Genomic DNA, 22,076 nt, shown 5'->3' with positions numbered 1-22,076 from the left:
TAAATAGAGTTTATGACTTCCCATACAGCTTGCACTCTCACTCTTCATTCTGTTTTTCTCCCCGTAAAATCACTTTTCTGGCCAACGTGAGGTCTTTTAAGGGCAGAAACGCAATTAGCTTTGTATTTTCCTCCAACCCGCACCAAGATCTCCTAGCCAGGCACAGTCCTTCCAAAAAAAAAAAAAGGCACGAACTAGTTCAATCGTCCTTGCCGCTTTTTGCACCTCCCACCGCTAGAGGGCAATAAAACAGCAGGTGGCGCATTGGCAGTCAAAGAAGGCCGCTCCCGACGCGCCCGTCTTTACGTGGACGTTGGGGGAGGAGCTGTCCCGTGCGCGGTGACTGGCGGCGGCACTGGCGGCAGCTGGAGCCGTAATAGTGCGGGTCGCAGGCTAGGAGAACTTCAGAGGCGGCGGTGGCACTAGCGACGACGAAGACAGCAGTAACAGGCCCTGGGCTTGTCGTTCACCATGCCGACCGTAGAGGAGCTTTACCGCAACTATGGCATCTTAGCCGATGCCACGGAGCAAGTGGGCCAAGTGAGTTCCCTAGCGGCCTGCGGGGCCCGGCGCTCTGCGGCCTTTCGAAAGCGCTCCCCGGGCCGGCGGGGGCTACTGCTTCGCCCTCCCGCGAGCTCCCAGCCGCCCCGGCTGTATCGTCGGGGTGGGCCCCTCGCCGGGAGTGCAGACTCGGGCTTCACCAGGGAGAGCGCGGTCCCCGGGTTCCAGGCTCCTCTGCCTCCCTTGATTAGCCTTTTCTCACCGTGGCGTTTCCCAACTCAGCCTCTTCAGCCCCCCCGTCCCCGCCCCGTTCAGTCTCTTTCCAAGCCTTGTCCTCCAGATTCCACTGAAGTTTTTCTCCTTTTCGGTGGCGCTCAGTCCCTTGGAAGATTAGAATGAGAGTCCTCGAGAGGTCAAAAATGTCTTTCTCGAGGCAAAAATCTGCAATTAATTTACGAAGAGAATTTGGGAGACAGAAGTTTGTGAAATACAGAAAGGCCCTTTCGTCCAGACTTAACGAGGGCTTATGATTTCATTATTCAGTACATTTTTTGAGCGCCTGTCATGGACCAGGCTCTGCGCCGGGCGCTGGAGGTACGAGACAGAAAAACACATGCGCTCCCAGAAAGCACCTTTAGTGAGGGAGACTAGTGATAAATAAGAAAGAGAGATGCTTCCCCCCTTTCCCCCAATGGAGTGTCGTGAAGAAAATATAACAGGGCCGTAGAGGGGGTTGGGGGAGAGTGCAGTTTTAAATAGAGTTGTCTGGCAAGTGTTGAATTGGCTGTACGAGCCATTGCTTCTTTGTGAATTTTCAAGTACTGGAGTCCTTTGAAGTTGAGGAATTGACAAGTGGTCGTGTGTTTTCTTGGGAAAAGAACCAGGCTCTCCCCGCGGTAATCTTGACCATTGTTGTTGGAAATCCCATGCTGTATCTTTTCAGTGCCTAGAACGTCATGTGATTCTTCTGCTTACCCATCTCTTGGAGTAGTGAGTGGCAGATCCCAGAGTCTGATAACATGAGCAAAACTGGGCTTTACCTCTCCCATCCCCTTTTCCAGACATTCAGGTAGAACCTTTCTTAGCCGAACAAAAAAAAATTTTGATGTTGGGACCTTATTTTAGCTTAATCTAGAATTGCGAATATACCATTTTCAGATATCAGTTGGTTTTCCTTCCCTGCACGTTTTCATTTCAGTAGGAAATTTTGACATCATCAATGAGAAATATATACTGACAGTCAGTCTGTTGTAGATGTATGTAGGGTGTGTGTGTTAAGTTGGCTGGGAAGGAGACATTTTCTGCCGATTAAGGCAAGGTGGGAAAAACTTATGGTCACTCAGTTTGAGTTTGTTGTCCTTGTTCCTATAGAGAACTAGTAGTGAAGATAGTTTCATTCATTATGACTGAGTTGGGGGAGATTGTAGCTAATTGTTCTCCCTGAAATTGACTTTGTTGCGCATCAGCAGAGGGGATGGAATAAAAGGTACAACAGTGATTCTCAAGTCAATTTGTATATGGTGCTCTCCCAAAGAGGTGATTCAGGAATCTTCTAGGGAAACTTTGAAACTGTATGCAGAGTGCTGTCCCATAACCCCACCCTCATTTTTTGCTGAAGTAGGATAAAGGTTGACAGCCACCTACTTACAGTATGTTAGAGCAAATAGAAGCCAAATGGGATTTTTATATTCTATGAATAATGGAGAGTTGCTCTCATTTCCCTCTTATATTGTCTTTAATTATAAATACCAGTTTAGATTCAGAGTTCTCTCTCAAGAGGTCAGTAGTGTTTCTCAAGGCAAAAATCTGCTTTTAATTTAGGAAGAGTGCTTAGGAGACAGAATTTTGTGAAAAACAGGAGGGACCCTTTTATGCAGACTTTCATGAGGACCCACAATTTCATTTATTCAGTATGTTTTCTTGAGTGCCTACCATGTACCAGACTGCTGGGCAGTAAAATTTTAGCACGGTTCCCTTAGGTGATGGGAGATCAGTACCTTCATGACACTGTAATGACAATTGTCAAGCAACTAAATAAGGAAAAAAAATCTTTGGGTGATGAAAGGTTGTGATTTGCTCAGCCTCAAACAGTGAATTCTGGGAGAACTGAAGCTAGACTAAACCGTAATGCCAACTAATTCTGCTCTATTGTGTAATACTTCTTTCCTTTTAGAGAAAATTCCTAAAACCGCTCACCCAAAAAGGTGTATTGAGCTTCAAGATACTGCATGTGAATTTAATTAACAAAAGCAAGAGCCAACTTAACGGAAGGGACACCATTCACGTTTTTTTAAGGAGAGAAAAAAATATTTACATTCATAGTGTAGCACAGCCAGATTTTCATGTCACCTTGTTAAGATTTACAGTCAAGACTTTACATTTCCTGGCCGGTACCTATCTGGACACTTCTGAAACCATATTTCTTAGTCTAGAACTTACTTCTAACTTTATTTTGATTTTCGCCCTTTTTAAAAGAGATGAGTACAGCAGATGCTGCTCACAGAGCCACCACTGAAGGGAGTGCCCTCTCTGCTACTGTCAGTACCCCTTTTATTTTATTTTATTTTATTTTTTTAATTAGGAATATCTGCTTGCTTTTTTATATAGCCTATTGAAGAACATTTTTTTTACATTTTTATTGGAGTATAATTGCTTTAAAATGGTGTGTTAGTTTCTGCTTTATAACAGAGTGAATCAGTTATACATATACATATGTTCCCATATCTCTTTCCTCTTGCGTCTCCCTCCCTCCCACCCTCCCTATCCCACCCCTCCAGGCAGTTACAAAGCACCGAGCTGATCTCCCTGTGCTATGCGACTGCTTCCCACTAGCTCTCTATTTTACGTTTGGTAATGTATATATGTCCATATATACACTACCACTCTCTCACTTTGACCCAGCTTACCCTTCCCCCTCCCTGTGTCCTCAAGTCCATTCTCTACTACGTCTGTGTCTTTATTCACGTCTTGCCCCTAAGTTCTTCATGACCTTTTTCTTTTTTTTTAGATCCCATATATATGTGTTAGCATACGGTATTTGTTTTTCTCTTTCTGACTTACTTCACTCTGTATGACAGACTCTAGGTTCATCATCCTCACTACAGATAACTCAATTTCATTTCTTTTTATGGCTGAGTAATATTCCATTGTATATATGTGCTACATCTTCTTCATCCATTCATCCGATGATGGACACTTAGGTTGTTTCCATGTGCTGGCTATTGTAAATAGAGCTGCAATGAACATTTTGGTACATGACTCTTTTTGAATTATGGTTTTCTCAGGGTATATGCCCAGTAGTGGGATTGCTGGGTCATATGGTAGTTCTATTTGTAGTTTTTTAAGGAACCTCCATACTATTCTCCATAGTGGCTGTATCAATTTACATTCCCACCAACAGTGCAAGAGTGTTCCCTTTTCTCCACACCCTCTCCAGAATTTATTGTTCGTAGATTTTTTGATGATGGCCATTCTGACTGGTGTGACATGATATCTCTTTGTAGTTTTGATTTGCATTTCTCTAATGATTAATGATGTTGAGCATTCTTTCATGTGTTTGTTGGCAGTCTGTATATCTTCTTTGGAGAAATGTCTATTTAGGTCTTCTGCCCATTTTTGGATTGGGTTGTTTGTTTTTTTGATGTTGAGCTGCATGAGCTGCTTGTAAATTTTGGAGATTAATCCTTTGTCAGTTGCTTCATTTGCAAATATTTTCTCCCATTCTGAGGGTTGTCTTTTCGTCTTGTTTGTGTTTTCCTTTGCTGTGCAAAAGCTTTTAAGTTTCATTAGGTCCCATTTGTTTATTTTTGTTTTTATTTCCATTTCTCTAGGAGGTTGGTCAAAGAAGATCTTGCTGCGATTTATGTCATAGAGTGTTCTGCGTATGTTTTCCTCTAAGAGTTTTTTAAATTTTTATTTATTTATTTATGGCTGTGTTGGCTCTTCGTTTCTGTGTGAGGGCTTTCTCTAGCTGCGGCAAGTGGGGGGCACTCTTCATCGCGGTGCGCAGGCCTCTCACTATCGCGGCCTCTCTTGTTGCGGAGCACAGGCTCCAGACGCGCAGGCTCAGTAATTGTGGCTCACGGGGCTAGTTGCTCCGCGGCATGTGGGATCTTCCCAGACCAGGGCTCAAACCCGTGTCATCTGCATTGGCAGACAGATTCTCAACCACTGCGCCACCAGGGAAGCCCTCCTCTAAGAGTTTGATAGTGTCTGGCGTTACATTTAGGTATTTAATCCATTTTGAGTTTATTTTTGAGTATGGTGTTAGGAAGTGTTCTAATTTCATATTTTTACACGTAGCTGTCCAGTTTTCCCAGCACCACTTATTGAAAAGGCTGTCTTTTCTCCACTGGATATTCTTGCCTCCTTTATCAAAGATAAGGCGAGCATATGTGCGTGGGTTTATCTCTGTGCTTTCTATCCTGTTGCGTTGATCTGTATTTCTGTTTTTGTGCCAGTACCATACTGTCTTGATTACTGTAGCTTTGTAGTATTGTCTGAAGTCAGGGTGCCTGATTCCTCCAGCTCCGTTTTTCTTTCTCAAGATTGATTTGGCTATTTGGGGTCTTTGTGTTTCCATACAAATTGAGAAATTTTTTGTTCTAGTTCTGTGAAAAATGCCAGTGGTAGTTTGATACGGATTGCATTGAATCTGTAGATTGCTTTGGGTAGTAGAGTCATTTTCACAATGTTGATTCTTCCAATCCAAGAACATGGTATATCTCTCCATCTATTTGTATCATCTTTAATTTCTTTCATCAGTGTCTTATAATTTTTTTCTTTTTGCATACAGGTCTTTTGTCTCCTTAAGTAGGTTTATTCTAGATATTTTATTCTTTTTGTTGCAGTGGTAAATGGGAGTGTTTTCTTAATTTCACTTTCAAATTTTTTCATCATTAGTGTATAGGAATGCAAGAGATTTCTGTGCATTAATTTTGTATTCTGCAACTTTACCAAATTCATTGATTAGATCTAGTAGTTTTCTGGTAGCATCTTTAGGATTCTCTAATGTATAGTATCATGTCATCTGCAAACAGTGACAGCTTTACTACTTCTTTTCCGATTTGGATTCTTTTTATTTCTTTTTCTTCTCTGACTTCTGTGGCTAAAACTTCCAAAACTATGTTAAATAATTGTGGTGAGAGTGGGCAACCTTGTCTTGTTCCTGATCTTAGTGGAGATGGTTTCAGTTTTTCACCATTGAGGACGATGTTGGCTGTGGGTTTGTCATATATGGCCTTATTCTGTTGAGGTAAGTTCCCTCTATGCCTACTTTCTTGAGGGTTTTTATCATAAATGGGTGTTGAATTTTGTTGAAAGCTTTCTCTGCCTCTATTTAGTTGATCATATGATTTTTCTCCTTGAATTTTTTAATATGCTGTATCACATTGATTGATTTGCATATATCGAAGAATCCTTGCATTCCTGGGATAAACCCCACTTGATCATGGTGTATGAACCTTTTAATGTGCTGTTGGATTCTGTTTGCCAGTATTTTGTTGATGATTTTTGCATCTATGTTCATCAGTGATATTGGTCTGTAGTTTGCTTTCTTCATGTCACCTTTGTCTGGTTTTGGTATCAGGGTGACAGTGGCCTCGTAGAGTGAGTTTGGGAGTGTTCCTCCCTCTGCTATATTTTGGAAGTGTTTGAGAAGGATAGGTGTTCGCTCTTCTCTAAATGTTTGATAGAATTCACCTGTGAAGCCATCTGGTCCTGGGCTTTTGTTTGTTGGAAGATTTTTAATCACAGTTTCAATTTTAGTGCTTGTGATTGGTCTGTTCATATTTTCTATTTCTTCCTGGTTCAGTCTCGGAAGGTTGTGCATTTCTAAGAATTTGTCCATTTCATCCAGGTTGTCCATTTTGTTGGCATATAGTTGCTTGTATTAATCTCTCATGATCCTTTGTATTTCTGCAGTGTCAGTTGTTACTTCTCCTTTTTCATTTCTAATTCTGTTGATTTGAGTCTTCTCCCTTTTTTTCTTGATGAGTCTGGCTAACGGTTTATCAATTTTGTTTATCTTCTCAAAGAACCAGCTTTTAGTTTTATTGATGTTTGCTATCATTTCCTTCATTTCTTTTTCATTTATTTCTGATCTGATCTTTATGATTTCTTTTCTTTTGGTAACTTTGGGGCTTTTTTGTTCTTTCTTTACTTGCTTTAGGTGTAAGGTTAAGTTGTTTATTTGAGATGTTTGTTGTTTCTTGAGGTAGGATTGTATTGCTCTAAACTTCCCTTCTAGAACTGCTTTTGCTGCATCCCATGGGTTTTGGGTCGTTGTGTTTTCATTGTCATTTGTTTCTAGGTATTTTTTATTTCCTCTTTGATTTCTTCAGTGGTCTCTTGGTTATTAACTAGTGTATTGTTTAGCCTCCATGTGTTTGTATTTTTTTACAGATTTTTTCCTGTAATTTGTATCTAGTCTCATAGCGTTGTGGTCGGAAAAGATACTTGATACGATTTCAATTTTCTTAAATTTACCAAGGCTTGATTTGTGACCCAAGATATGATCTATCCTGGAGAATGTTCCATGAGCACTTGAGAAGAAAGTGTATTCTGTTCCTTTTGGATAGAATGTCCTATAAATATCAATTAAGTCCATCTTGTTTAATGCATCATTTGAAGCTTGTGTTTCCTTATTTATTTTCATTTTGGGTCTGTCTATTGTTGAAAGTGGGGTGTAAAAGTCCCCTACTATTGTTGTGTTACTGTCGATTTCCCCTTTTATGGCTGTTAGTATTTGCCTTATGTATTGAGATGCTCCTGTGTTGGGTGCATAAATATTTACAACTGTTATATCTTCTTCTTGGATTGATCCTTTGATCATTATATAGTCTCCTTCTTTGTCTCTTGTAATAGTCTTTGTTTTAAAGTCTTTTTTGTCTGATATGAGAATTGCTACTCCAGCTTTCTTTTGATTTCCATTTGCATGGAATATCTTTTTCTATCCCCTGACTTTCAGTCTGTGTGTGTCCCTAGGTCTGAAGTGGGTCTCTTGTAGACAGCATATAGACAGGTCTTGTTTTTGTATCCATTCAGGCAGTCTGTATCTTTTGGTTGGAGCGTTTAATCCATTTACATTTAAGGTAATTATCAATATGTATGTTCCTATTACCATATTCTTAATTGTTTTGGGTTTGTTATTGTAAGTCTTTTCCTTCTCTTGTGTTTCTTGCCTAGAGAAATTCCTTTAGCATTTGTTGTAGAGCTGGTTTGGTGGTGCTGAATTCTCTTAGCTTTTGGTTGTCTGTAGAAGTTTTAATTTCTCCGTCAAATCTGAATGAGATCCTTGCTGGGTAGAGTAATCTTGGTTGTAGGTTTTTCCCCTTCATCACTTTAAATATGTCCTGCCACTTCCTTCTGGCTTGGAGAGTTTATGCTGAAAGATCAGCTGTTAACCTTATGGGGTTCCCTTGTATGTTATTTGTTGTTTTTCCCTTGCTGCTTTTAATATTTTTTCTTTGTATTTAATTTTTGATAGTTTGATTAGTATGTGTCTTGGCGTGTTTCTCCTTGGATTTATCCTGTATGGGACTTTCTGTGCTTCCTGGACTTCTCCTTGGATTTATCCTGTATGGGACTTTCTGTGCTTCCTGTGCTTCCTGGACTGCTTAACTATTTCCTTTCCTATATTAGGGAAGTTTTCAACTATAATCTCTTCAAATATTTTCTCAGTTTCTTTGCTCATCTTTTCTTCTTCTGGGACCCCTATAATTCGAATGTTGGTGCGTTTAATGTTCTCCCAGAGTTCTCTGAGACTGTCCTCAATTCTTTTCATTTTTTTTTCTTTATTCTGCTCTGCAGTAGTTATTTCCACTATTTTATCTTCCAGGTCACTTATCCGTTCTTCTGCCTCAGTTATTCTGCTATTGATCCCTTCTAGAGCATTTTTAATTTCATTTATTGTGTTGTTCACCACTGTTTGCTCTTTAGTTCTTCTAGTTCCCTGTTAAACATTTCTTGTATTTTCCCCATTCTATTTCCAAGATTTTGGATCATCTTTACTATCATTATTCTGAATCCTTTTTCAGGCATACTATTTCCTCTTCATTTGTTTGTTCTGGTGGGTTTTTTCCTTGCTCCTTCATCTGCTGTGTGTTTCTCTCTCTTCTCATTTTGCTTAACTTTCTGTGTTTGGGGGTCTCCTTTGCACAGACTGCAGGTTCATAGTTCCCGTTGTTTTTGGTGTCTGCTCCCAGTGGCTAAGGTTGGTTCAGTGGGTTGTGTGTGCTTTCTGGTGGAGGGGATTCGTGCCTGTGTTCTGGTGCATGAGGCTGGATCTTGTCTTTCTGGTGGGCAGGTCCACGTCTGGTGTGTGTTTTGGGTTGTCTGTGGCCTTATTATTTTAGGCAGCCTCTCTGCTAATGGGTGGGGCTGTGTTCCTGTCTTGCTAGTTGTTTGGCATAGCATGTCCAGCACTGGAGCTTTCTGGTCGTTGAGTGGATCTGGGTCTTGGCATTGAGGTGGCAATCTCTGGGAGATTTTCGCCATTTGATATTACGTGGAGCTGGGAGGTCTCTTGTGGACCAATGTCCTAAACTTGGCTGTCCCACCTCAGAGGCACAGCCCTAACGCCTGGCTGGAGCACCAAGAGCCTGTCATCCACACGGCTCAGAATAAAAGGGAGAAAAAAGAAAGAAGAAGATAAAATAAAATAAAGTTATTAAAATATAAAATAATTATTAAAAAAGATTTTTTAAGTAATTAAAAAAAAAAGAAAGAAAGAAGAGAGCAGCCAAGCCAAAAAACAAAGTCAGCAATGATAAGCACTAAAAAGTATACTAAAAAAAAGCACAAAAAATGGACAGACAGAACCCTAGGATAAATGGTAAAAGCAAAGCTATACAGACAAAATCACACACAGAAGCATACACATACACAGTCACAAAAAAAGAAAAAGGGAAAAAAATATATATATTGTTGCTCCCAAAGTCCACTTCCTCAATTTGGGATGATTCGTTGTCTATTCAGGTATTCCACAGATGCAGGGTACATCAAGTTGACTGTGGAAATTTAATCCGCTGCTCCTGAGGCTGCTGGGAGACATTTCCCTTTCTCTTTGTTTTCACAGTTCCTGGGGTTCAGCTTTGAATTTGCCCCTGCCTCTGCTTGTAGGTCACCTGAGGGTGTCTGTTCCCGCCCAGACAGGATGGGGTTAAAGGAGCAGCTGATTCGGGGGCTCGGGCTCACTTGGGCTGGGAGGAGGGAGGGGTACGGAGTTCGGGGTGAGCCTGCGGCGGCAGAGGCCAGTGTGTTGCATCAGCCTTAGGTTCGCCATGTGTTCTCCCAGGGAAGTTGTCCCTGGATCACGGGACCCCTGGCAGTGGCGGGCTGCACAGGCTCCCGGAAGGGGGGTGTGGATAGTGACCTGTGCTCACACACAGGCTTCTTGGTGGCAGCAGCAGCAGCCTTAGCGTCTCATGCCCATCTCTGGGGTCCACGCTGTTAGCCGCGGCTTGCGCGCCCACCTCTGGAGCTCCGTTCAGCTGTGCTGTTAATTCCCTCACCTCGCGCACCAGGAAACAAAGAGGCAAGAAAAAGTCCCTTGCCTTTTCGGCAGGTCCAGACTTTTCCCCAGACTCCCCCCCAGCTAGCCGTGGTGCATTAGCCCCCTTCAGGCTGTGATCACGCCGCCAACCCCAGTCCTCTCCCTGCATCCGACCGAAGCCCAAGCCTCAGCTCGCAGCCGCGCCCGCCCCGGCGGGTGAGCAGACAAGCCTCTCAGGCTGGTGAGTGCCGGTTGGCACCGATCCTCTGTGCGGGAATCTCTCCGCTTTGCCCTCCACACCCCTGTGGCTGCGCTCTCCTCTGTGGCTCTGAAGCTCCCCCACTCCGCCACCCGCAGTCTCCGACCGCAAAGGGGCTTCTAGTGTGTGGAAACCTTTCCTCCTTCACAGCTCCCTCCCACTGGTGCAGGTCCCGTCCCTATTCTTTTGGGTCTGTTTTTCCGTTTTTCTTTTGCCCTACCCAGGTACATGGGGAGTTTCTTGCCTTTTCGAGGTCTGAGGTCTTCTGCCAGCATTCAGTAGGTGTTCTGTAGGAGTTGTTCCACATGTAGATGTATTTCTGATGTATTTATGGGGAGGAAGGTGATCTCCACGTCTTACTCTTCTGCCATCTTGAAGCTCCTCCTTCCTGCTGTGTTCTCTTATACAGGAGTATATTGGCTCCTAAGTGTGGAAGAGTGTAAGCTTTACTGACTTATATTTCATGAAATAGCATTCTTTTGGTACTTTTTTTTGGTATGCTTAAGCTAAAATCACAGACCAACCAAGTTCATAATCACTCAAAAATAATGTAGAAGTGTTAACAGTTTAACACTTATATTAAATTCAAACTAAGTCTATTAATTGAGTCTGAGGAAGGAAGTAGTATAGCTTAGCTTACCCATTTTCTTTTTATGTCATACTTGAGAAATTTGTTGAAGCTACATCCTGTCTTCTCTTTCTTCTCATCCTCTCTTCTTCTGCTTTATTTCATGAAGGCTGCATCCTGGACCCAAACGTCGCTTACCTGGCACGTCAGTGACCACTTATGCATGTCAGTTGTGATTTGACAATCATAATTGCAAGGTTTTTCTTTTAGAATGTGTCTGCTGAATGTGGATCAAATTGTAACTGACTTTTTTACTTGAAAATATCTTAGAGATTGCTCTAGAGTTTTCTCCTTTAATTGGAAATTAAAATCACACATAAATACACAGCTTTAGAAATCCATTAAAAGTATTTACAATTAAAGCTTCTTGGGCTTCCCTGGTGGCGCAGTGGTTGAGAGTCCGCCTGCTGATGCAGGCGACACGGGCTCGTGCCCCGGTCTGGGAAGATCCCACGTGGTGCGGAGCAGCTGGGCCCGTGAGCCATGGCCACTGAGCCTGTGCGTCCGGAGCCTGTGCTCCGCAATGGGAGAGGCCACAACAGTGAGAGGCCCGCGTACCGCAAAAAAAGAAAAACAACAAAAAAAGCTTCTAATTAGGATCATTAATTTATCCAGCTAAAATATAAATACAACTATTGGAAAAGCAAAGATACACAGTGCTGTGTAGTATTTGAAACATTTTATTATGGTTACATTCCTACTTGTTACTAAATCACTATGATCACTGCAAATATCACTTATATCTTGTTTCCTACTTTGAAAAGCAGAAGTAGTAATTACTTTAAGGAGATTTCTGTTAAAAAGTCCTGTCCCTGTACTACAGTTAAAGGACATAATTCAAAAAGCTGGCAAGGAAGAATATAATTTTATTTTGCATTTCATAAAGGATAATTAGTTGAAGTCTATTGTAATGTCTGTGAAATTATTTGATAGAACTGATGCCTATTAATGATAAAAACTTTGATTTCTATTATGACTATGTTAAAATGTCTTAACTTTCCAAAGGTCTTGCTGTTTAATATACTACATTTCAATTTATATGCCTGTGTGGAGACTGTATTTAGGACTCAAATTTTACCTTTGACAATCCTCCATCTGGCAAGCTTTTCTTTCTCTCCTCCTTTGTTAATTAAGATCTCAGGACACTAATTTGAAAGATTCCAATTAAAGAAGCTTGGTATTAGGCACAGATCTTGACTTAAAAGGCCATCAGAACCACGTTCAGGTCCTGGATCTGCTACTTAACTAACTATATGTGGTTCTGGACAAATTATTTCACTTCTCTAAGACTTGGTTTTCTCATCTGAAAAACAAGCATAGTAACACCTAATTCAGGATTATTGTGAGGCATGTACAGAAGGCATTCCACAGTTCCATGTAGGCTTTCAGTAAGTGTTACTAATAATCCCTTTTTATTCTATTCCACATTTTTTTCCCTTGGTAGGGGGATGGTTGTTTTAAGCAGGGATCCTTCATTTAATTTTAGACAGTGAATTTTAGACAATTCAAAGGGATTTATAAGTAAAGTCTGAAGTTTGAGTTAAAGAAAATTGGATTGTGATACTCTGCAAAAACTAAGGATGTCAGACTGCTCAATACTTCAGTTTTATGAAGTCTACTAGAAGCTATGAATCAAGCCACAGGAGTGTACATTGGTAGAGAAGTCAGCCATGATTTTTTTGAACCTTTGCACTAAAAAGTGTATAATACACTTTTTAAAATATAAACTTATTTATTTTTGGCTGCGTTGTGTCTTCATTGCTGCGTGTGGGCTTTCTCTAGTTGCGGCAGATGGGGGCTACTCTTCGTTGTGGTGCGTGGGCTTCTCATTGCCGTGGCTTCTCTTGTTGCAGAGCATGGGCTCTACGCGCACGGGCTTCAGTAGTTGTGGCTTGTGGGCTCTAGAGCGCAGACTAAGTAGTTGTGGCGCACAGGCTTAGTTGCTCCGAGGCATGTGGGATCTTCCCGGCCCAGGGCTTGAACCCATGTCCCCTGCATTGGCAGGTGGATTCTTAACCAATGCGCCACCAGGGAAGCCCAAAAGTGTATAATACACTTTTGAAGTAGTAACTCCTGAAGACTGATTTTGTGTCTGCATTTCATGAGGAAGCTAACCTTATTCACAGAAATTTCTGTTATTTAGGGGGTGGTATTAATGTTTAAGATAGTAGAAGGAGTTGTCATTAATCGGTTTGATGGAATTTGTTTATTAGAAATAATTTTTAGAATTTGTTTTTTTAGATAGGTTGGCAATATATGAACTTTTAAAGTAATCTAGTAATTATGCAGATTATATTAAAATGTGTACCTTTAGAAGATCTAATTGTGATCATAGCCTTTTGATACATGGAGCACTTTATTTCTGATTATTTTTTTAAAATAATGTCCTTGGGACTTCCCTGGTGGTCCAGTGGTCAAGGCTTTGAGCTTCCACTGCAGGGGGCACGGGTTCGATCCCTGGTTGGGGAACTAAGATCTTGCATGCCGTGTAGGGTGGCCAAAAATAATGATAATAATGTCCTTAATTGAGATCCCACTGAACCTAAATAACTTTTCATCATGCTATATATTTTTTCACTTAACACAGTATATTGTCCATGAGAAGAATTATCACAAAACTAAATTTGTGGTAATTCTCTAATCCATTTTCTGTTCTTTAGTTTTACGCTCTTGATGGCATAAAGCAAGCTCACTTATCTAAAGCATTTAGAGAATTTCTTTATACAGAGTAAATACATATTTGGTATTTGTATTATGTTTAAGGTTTTCCAGGAATTAAAAGTATTGTGTAACTGTGATATTTGTTACTTTGTTTGCCAGCTTGATCCATTTAATAAAAGGACTGGTTTGGAGGCAAGTGTGTAGGGGGGATTGGGAACTTGTTGATTCTTCACATTATGAGTATCTGAGGGACAGCACTTCTGAAATTTTTTTTTAAAGGAAACAAATGAGCTTTGAATGTATTATTTTAATGAAAAGTTAAATATGTGATATTAGCATCTATCTTCATCAAAATTGGTTGGCCATATAGAATGAATTACTGTTTTTATATCCTAAGATGTGAGGCAAAATAAAGCTTCCTAACCTTCCTCGTATTGCTTAATTTCAAGAGTGTATTCTCTCTACCTTCTGCAAGGTGGTAATTGGAAACAGATAAATATATTTAAGTAAATGTAACACAATTCTTTGAGAATTCCATTATATTCATTACAAATTTTTAAAGCATGATACAATCACAAGGCTAGGGTCAGTAATCAATAGAATAAAGAAGTGTTGGTACATAACAAACTTACTTGCTTTTTCCACTTAATATTAGAGTCATTCTTCTCCTTTCCCAACTCACAAATAATAACATGGGGGACAGGGAGCAGATAGTAGGAAGGTAGCTGTCAAATTTAAGCAGTAAAACTCCAAAAATAAGCCCATTTCTTAGCCTATGTAAAATTTAACTAATTTAAAGGAGACTCAAAGAAGTTTGTTTAGCTTCCCATCCTTCAAAATTGTGTTTCTTTTCTACTTCATTCTTTCTTTCAGCATAAAGATGCTTATCAAGTGATATTGGATGGTGTCAAAGGTGGTACCAAGGAAAAAAGATTAGCAGCTCAGTTTATTCCAAAATTCTTTAAGCATTTTCCAGAATTGGCTGATTCTGCTATCAATGCACAGTTAGACCTCTGTGAGGATGAAGACGTATCAGTAAGTTTATGTTTGACACTTTTCAACAAGTTTTCAGATGTTGCTTTTGCCATTTTCAAATATTTTCTGCGTGTACCTAATATAACTGAAGTACCAATCATATCAGTGAACAATAAAATACTGCAGTGTGGCCTGGTGTGACAACATACCAAGGCTTAAACCTACATGTAAGAAAATATATTAGTTCTTTCAACTGTGAAAAATCTGTAGAATCACATAATACTTTGTTTTGCTTATTTGTTATCCACTGTTGAAAATGGTTGTGGCTCACATCTTTTCCTTAGATTATTACGCATTGTGCATATGAAATCAGACTAGTGTTAGTTTGTAGTCAATTTATGCTTGCTTGGATATTTAAAATAATAATAGTATTGCAGCATAAAATATAGTTTTAACACCCCTAAATATTTTGCATAGCAGAAAAATAATTGACCTGTGAAAAAATTGTATGTGATTACTAGACTAAAAAGAAATAGTTTTTGCTTGGAACAGAATTAACCATTAGCATTTCTGGCTGCTGATACAGGTTCCTAAGAATTTTCAACTATTAGCCCCTGGCTTTTCAAATAAAATCATTGAATCATGATTTCATGCATAATTTGTTAGATTTAACTCCCTTGCACTTTTATGTTAAACTAGATAAGCCACGATCGCATATTTGGAATGAAGTTCACAGAATGTATTCACAAATGTATTAAGTAGTCAATACTGAAAATTCTAAAGTAAATAGTTATTAGATATGACATTGACACTGTAGCCATTCTTGAGGGATACAGTATTACGTACCCACAGGTAGTAAAAACCCAACAGTTGTGTATAATCAGTATATAAACTGTTGTTTATAATCTCAAATCTGCCTACTCCAGATAATTGTATTTAATGTCCCTTTCCACCACATTTTGTTTTAGTATTCTGTGAAGCTTTGAATATTAAATTGGAGTAAATTATTTCTAAAACTGCTAAAAATCTCATATTTTTGTGACTCATATGCCCCTATATGGTTTGTCTGTGGGTTTTGTTTTCTTTAAATGTTGAGGTTGTTTTTATTTATGATAGTATTTGGTTAATTTTTTGTTTGAAATTATGTTCAGATTCGACGGCAAGCAATTAAAGAGCTGCCTCAATTTGCCACTGGAGAAAATCTTCCCCGAGTGGCAGATATACTAACCCAACTTTTGCAGACAGGTAAGGAATTTTATTAATACCCTTTTATCTAAATATAAATTCTCTCTGAAATAATGACTCTGTTTTTCTTAGCTTTTTTTTTTTTTTTTCTGAAGGTGCTACCTCTGATAGAAATTTAAATTCTCTTTTTTATTCAGTAGTTTGAAGCTTACTGACTTGTGATTATCTAATTTCTGGTTTTGTTTTGAATTCTGTTTATAAAGGTATAATGACTGGATTCTTTGGGGAATTTTTATTCACCACCATCCCCCCCGCCCCCTAATTTCCTGTAGTTTCTCAATTGTACCATCTTAACATAAGAGCTTTACAGGTACACTAGATCAGGTTCTCTACCCTTACAAGAAAGATGTATTTTCTTGGTACTTGAGAGAAATGCTTAGTTATATGTCTCCTCTCAATGTAATCTGTGAGAAACTATGTTGAGTCTTAAGTTTGAAAATGAAGCAGATGATATTTTTCATTTATTTTATACATTGTACCACTTTTTTTCTATCCAGATGACTCTGCAGAATTTAACTTAGTGAACAATGCCCTATTAAGTATATTTAAGATGGATGCAAAAGGTAAGGCCACTTCTTGTTCTGAATTGTGTTTGATGTCCTAAAAAATTGGGGAGTTTGGCAGTACTCATTAAGGGTAAAGTCTGGGATTCACCCAGACGTCTGTTTCATAAAAATTCTAAGTACTCTCCAAAAAAAGCTTAGCTCAAGATGTTTGTGACTCGAAAAACCAGCAGAAATAATTGCAAAAACAGATCAAACTTTTCCCTTAGAAGTCTGTTGGAAAAACTCCCTTTGCCACTTTAAAGAAATTCTTCCAAAATACCTGAGTTTATTTATTATTAATAGTGATAGAAAAGGAAAGTCATGCTCAAGCTGATTCTGAATCTGTGAACAAAGCATATGGTCACTCTTATGGTTGGGGCTTTAGAAATTTCAGACAGTTTAACCAGTATCAGTGATATTCAGGAAGTTTATTAATTCACTTGAAAAGAAATACTGTAATTCAAATTAACTTGAAAAATTTCATTCCTATATAGAATTGACTTGCTACATGCAACTGTTTTGTTTTGCAGGGACTTTAGGTGGCTTGTTCAGCCAAATTCTTCAAGGAGAGGACATTGTTAGAGAAAGAGCAATTAAATTCCTTTCTACAAAACTTAAGACTTTACCAGATGAAGTCTTAACAAAGGAAGTAGAGGAACTTATACTAACTGAATCCAAGAAGGTAAGCTTCGGTTATCTTTTAGTGAACTTCTCTAATGCACAAGAACATATTTGAAATTAGCCGTATTCATCAGTGCTGTATGTAGCTTGTGTATAAGGTGATATATCCCATAAGAACCACCGTAGAACTTCAAGATTTTCTTATGTTGTGCTTTGCACTTTGGTCACTTGTAATGATGAATCAATGTGTTAATTTAAAGGGTTTGATCACATTTAAATCCTTTGTGGTGTTATCCTTAAAATTTATGCATTCATCAGGAAGGAATCATTTCCTTCAGGAATTTTTACCTAATTCCCACCCTTCCTCCCTGATTTTAGGATATTCTCCCATAGTATTCTGGATCATTTCAGAATGAAACTGAAGTCACCTTGAAATGACCTGTTGTTTCATCCTATCCCATGACACTATAAGCTCTAGAGACCATGCTTATTTGTGCTCCCAGCGCTGGCATAGTTACAGTTGCTAAGATTTGAAAGGTGCGTCACAATTAACTTTTCATTCATACAGTGCCAACGTTTGGGAATAATTTATTTTTATGTGTTGAGGAAAATTCAAAATTTTCTCTAATAGCACCACTCACTTGCTTATTGATAAGATTTCTTTAGTGAGAGAGAAAGGAGCAGCATATTTCACCTATGCCCCAGCTAGTTATCTGGTGGGATATGTCATGATTGCTTGCTCCTTTGGTCAGTGAACAGAAAGGCTTAGACCTACTGATATGGAGCGCTTAAAATTTGCATGGTCTCCTGTTTTGTATACAATTACCATATTAATGTGAATGAGGCTGCTTTTAAATATAGGGAACTGAGTCTGATTTAACAGTTTATTGCCACATTTTCTCCATCTTTTTTTGGCTATCACCCCCTGAAGAGCCTTTTTAGATATTTTTTCCCTTAGCCACTATCCCATGAAACTTTAATACCACAGATATACTGTATATCTGTTTATGTACTGTATGTATATCTGAGCTTTATATGTAAAAGAAGAGTAAAATTTTCCAAGAACCAAATTTTGTTCCATTGGAAACAGTGTAGCGCACCATTGAAAATACATGGCTTATTCTGAAGCTAACTTGACTGAAGCTTGAAGTTGTCCTCTCTTCAGTATTTCAGGAACATTAGCAGCAAACTGACTTTGCAAAACAAATTTGCTGTGCTGTTTCAGTATTGATGTTTCTTTCCCATTCAAATGATAAAGATACTAATAACTGTTCTGAATCGTCTCTTTCCAGGTCCTAGAAGACGTGACTGGTGAGGAATTTGTCCTGTTTATGAAGATACTATCTGGGTTAAAAAGCTTACAGACAGTGAGTGGAAGGCAACAACTGGTAGAGTTGGTGGCTGAACAGGCTGATCTGGAACAAACCTTCAACCCCTCGGATCCTGACTGTGTGGACAGGCTTTTACAGTGCACTCGGCAGGCGGTACCCCTCTTCTCTGTGAGCTCTTTGTTTTATATACCTGGTATTTTGATTACTCTATTAGCTTAAAATTCTATAGATATACACTTGAGCATTCTTCTCAAACCTTTGTATAAAAGTATTAACCCAATGGAGCTATTATTTATTTTATGGAGGCCTAGGTGAAGAGCCCAAAGCAGCAAGAAATTTCTATATAGTCTTGCTTAGGGACTTTTTAAAAGTCTTGAGATTTTGCATCATACTTTATAGTTTCACTGAGTTTTTAAAGCACTTAGTTTAGTAATTTAACTTTTTTTTTCCTTAAATTTTTTAGATTGTTGTTGTAGGTGTATTTGCTCTTTATCTCTGGCTTTGTGCTTCCTCTGGCCATGAATCTTCTGAGATGTGCATAGCACAGTTTGAAAAACACAATTTAAAGGAGCTGTCCTGGTACTTCCCTGGTGGTACAGTCGTTAAGACTCAGCACTCCCAACGCAGGGGACCTGGGTTCGATCCCTGGTCAGGGAACTAGATCCCACGTGCATACCACAACCAAGGAGCCTGTGAGGTGCAACTAAGGAGCCCGTCTGCCGCAACTAAGACCCGGCACAGCCAAATAGATAAATAAATGTTTTTTAAATAAATAAATAAAGGAGCTGTCCTTCTAAAGGGAGAATGTACAGTCTAAAATTCAACACTAAAGTTTCCCCTGAAATTTGACCTGAGAATCAAATAAGAGTTGAAAGATGTATAAAAGTCCCAATGCTCCAGATTACTTTGCAACAAAGTATATATTGTCTATTGAGGTTACTCCTGGGGTGCTTTGGGGTATGCACTCTGTTGTATTTTAGCCACAGTACTTGATGCTTTGGTACTGAGCATTTGTCTATTGACATTCTACTGTTTGGGAGAATATAATATATGTATATCTATATATTTTTTTGACAATTCAGTGTTCTTTGGATTTTTACAGAAAAATGTTCATTCCACAAGGTTTGTGACTTATTTCTGTGAGCAAGTTCTCCCTAACCTCAGTTCCTTGACTACCCCAGTGGAGGGTCTTGATATACAGTTGGAGGTAAGAGAAAATTTCTGCTTTTAGCACTGAAAAGTCATTCCCGTATTTCAACATAAATGTAAACCACTAACTTTGATCTGATTTCTAAGAGATTTAAGGCCTAGTGGTGGCTAGCTAGTAACCTCTCCCAGGATTAATTACATAGGAATGCTTTATGGATTCTTTGAGAGTTTGCTACAGTAGGAAAGCACCGCCTATAGTTTTCACTATAGTCTAAGTCTCTGCCTTTGTAGCCTTAATACTTTTAAATACGTTGTTCAATTATGACAGTTCCTATCTCTATGACTGATAGAGCCAGATTTAACTGATTAACACAAAACGTCCTTTATCCGTTCTGCAATAGAATTGACTACTCTCTATCCCCTTTATATCTCAACTGTGATGTACATATACATTTTTTTTGCAGCATATAAAATACTCACATTTTTCTCCCCAATTTAACCTTATTCCTCTCTGAATCCTCAGAATCTAATGTAGAATTCTGAAAAGCACCTAGTAATGATGATTGAATTGAAATATGGAAATGTATGTGCCATTTCCTTCATGGGTCTGTAGGATAGAGAAGAGTCTCACTGTGCACTTACACTGTGGTTTCCTTCACATGTCCTGGGTTTGGCTTATCAGACTGGAATTGAGTAAAGCAGAGATGAACCTAAAACATAGTGGCAATTACTGATACTTTGAGTTAGTATCCAGAGACTAAGTTTGATAGCAAAGGAGGCCCATCCTAAATGTTAGTAAATAATTCTTTGCTGTTAAGAGTTCTTGCTCATTGTCTCTTTCTTATACATTGTTAACCTGTAGCAGAAAGTGTATATTCTTTTCCTTACCAATTCTCACAGATATATTGAGAGTCATGAGAACTGGGTTTTAGAGTCTACCCTGCCACTCACATACGTTGTGACTTTGCCAAGTCACATAATCTCTCTGACCTTCAGTTTCCTCAACAGTAAAATAGGGCTGCATCTCTAAATTTTTTTTCCAGTTCAAATGTTATGATTCTGTAAAAGCCTAACTGAAAAATAAGCAGTATTAAATAGTTATGTAGAATAAGTATTATTTTATAACCCTTGCTCATTCAAAAAGAATGCTAATAACAGTGAATTGTGTGTTTTAGGTATTGAAACTGTTGGCTGAAATGAGTTCATTTTGTGGTGACATGGAAAAGCTAGAAACAAATTTAAGGAAACTGTTTGATAAGTTATTGGTAAGAACTTTTTTCTTTCCTTATGGCATAGTCAGTATAGAGCCCCAAAGTCTAATAGTGTAGTATTAATTTCTAGATTATAGAGAACCAGATTTTGAAATGATTTAGATAATAATTGTAGTGTTGTTAGCTGCTCAGACCACACGTTGTCTACTTTAAAAATAAAATCTGTTTTAATCTTAGGCATTTCTTCTGTTGTTGATGCTTTAGACAAAATATAATACAGGATTTATATAGTAAGTCTTTCTGCTATTCCTTTATCAAAATATTTTAAATGTTTGCACCAGATCACCATCAAGGTTGCTGCTCAAGGCCAAATGGCTTTAGCAACCTGGAAATAAAGTCATTAATCATAATTGTGGAGAAAATAAGCCATCTTTTTTAGTTTTTAATTGGAGTATAATCGCTTTACAATGTTGTGTTCGTTTCCACTGTACAATGAAGTGAATAAGCTATATGTATACATAAAACCCCTCGCTCTTGGACCTTCCTGCCAACGCCCCCCATCCCACCTGTTTAAGTCATCACAGAGCACTGAGCTGAGCTCCCTGTGCTATACAGCAGGTTCCCACTAGCTATCTCTTTTACACATGGTAGTGTTATTTATGTCAAACCTAATCTCCCAATTCGTCCCACCCTTCCCTTAGCCACCATGTCCACATGTCCGTTCTCTACCTCTTCATCTCTATTCCTGCCCTACAAATAGGTTCATCTGTACCATTTTTCTGGATTCCACATACATGCGTTAGTATGTGATATTTGTTTTTCTCTTTCTGGCTAACTTCACTTTGTATGACAGACTCTATCTAGGTCCATCCACCTCAGTACAAGTAACTCAATTTCGTTTATTTTTATGGCTGAGTAATATCCCATTGTATATATGTGCCACACCTTTATCCATTCATCTGTTGATGGACACTTAGGTTGCTTCCATGTCCCGGCTGTTGTAAATAGTGCTGCAGTGAACATTGTGATACATGACTCTTTTTGAATTATGGTTTTCTCAGGGTATACGCCCAGGAGTGGGATTGCTGGGTGGTATGGTAGTTCTATTTTTAGTTTTTTAAGGAACCTCCATAATGTTCTCCATAGTGGCTGTATCAATTTACCTTCCCACCAGCAGTGCAAGAGAGTTCCCTTTTCTCCACACCCTCTCCAGCATTTATTATTTGTAGATTTTTTTGATGATGGCCATTCTGACAGATGTGAGGTGATACCTCATTGTGGTTTTGATTTGCATTTCTCTAATGATTAGTGATGTTGAGCATTCTGTCATGTGTTTGTTGGCAATCTGTATATCTTTGGAGAAATGTCTATTTAGTTCTTCTGCCCATTTTTGGAAGGGTTGTTTGTTTTTTTGATGTTGAGCTGCATGAGCTGCTTGTATATTTTGGAGATTAATC

At 38.9% G+C, this 22,076-nt stretch overlaps 1 protein-coding gene across 2 annotated transcripts in view; it reads left to right on the top strand.

Moving 5' to 3' along the window:
• The first annotated feature begins 317 nt into the window (after positions 1-317).
• API5 (apoptosis inhibitor 5) overlaps positions 318-22,076 on the top strand; it is a 36,955-nt gene continuing 15,196 nt past the window's right edge. For both annotated transcript variants that reach the window (XM_067749345.1, XM_067749344.1), the window contains exons 1-8: positions 318-540; positions 14,416-14,577; positions 15,669-15,762; positions 16,260-16,325; positions 16,838-16,989; positions 18,221-18,427; positions 19,362-19,466; positions 20,584-20,673. In XM_067749345.1, coding sequence (XP_067605446.1) covers positions 472-540; positions 14,416-14,577; positions 15,669-15,762; positions 16,260-16,325; positions 16,838-16,989; positions 18,221-18,427; positions 19,362-19,466; positions 20,584-20,673 — 945 coding nt within the window. In that variant the 5' untranslated portion in view covers positions 318-471. The remainder of the gene's footprint in view (positions 541-14,415; positions 14,578-15,668; positions 15,763-16,259; positions 16,326-16,837; positions 16,990-18,220; positions 18,428-19,361; positions 19,467-20,583; positions 20,674-22,076) is intronic.

Source organism: Pseudorca crassidens, chromosome 9 (genome assembly GCF_039906515.1).
Source record: "Pseudorca crassidens isolate mPseCra1 chromosome 9, mPseCra1.hap1, whole genome shotgun sequence".
NCBI classification, from domain to species: domain Eukaryota; kingdom Metazoa; phylum Chordata; class Mammalia; order Artiodactyla; family Delphinidae; genus Pseudorca; species Pseudorca crassidens.
This window is presented reverse-complemented; position numbering and strand designations above follow the sequence as displayed.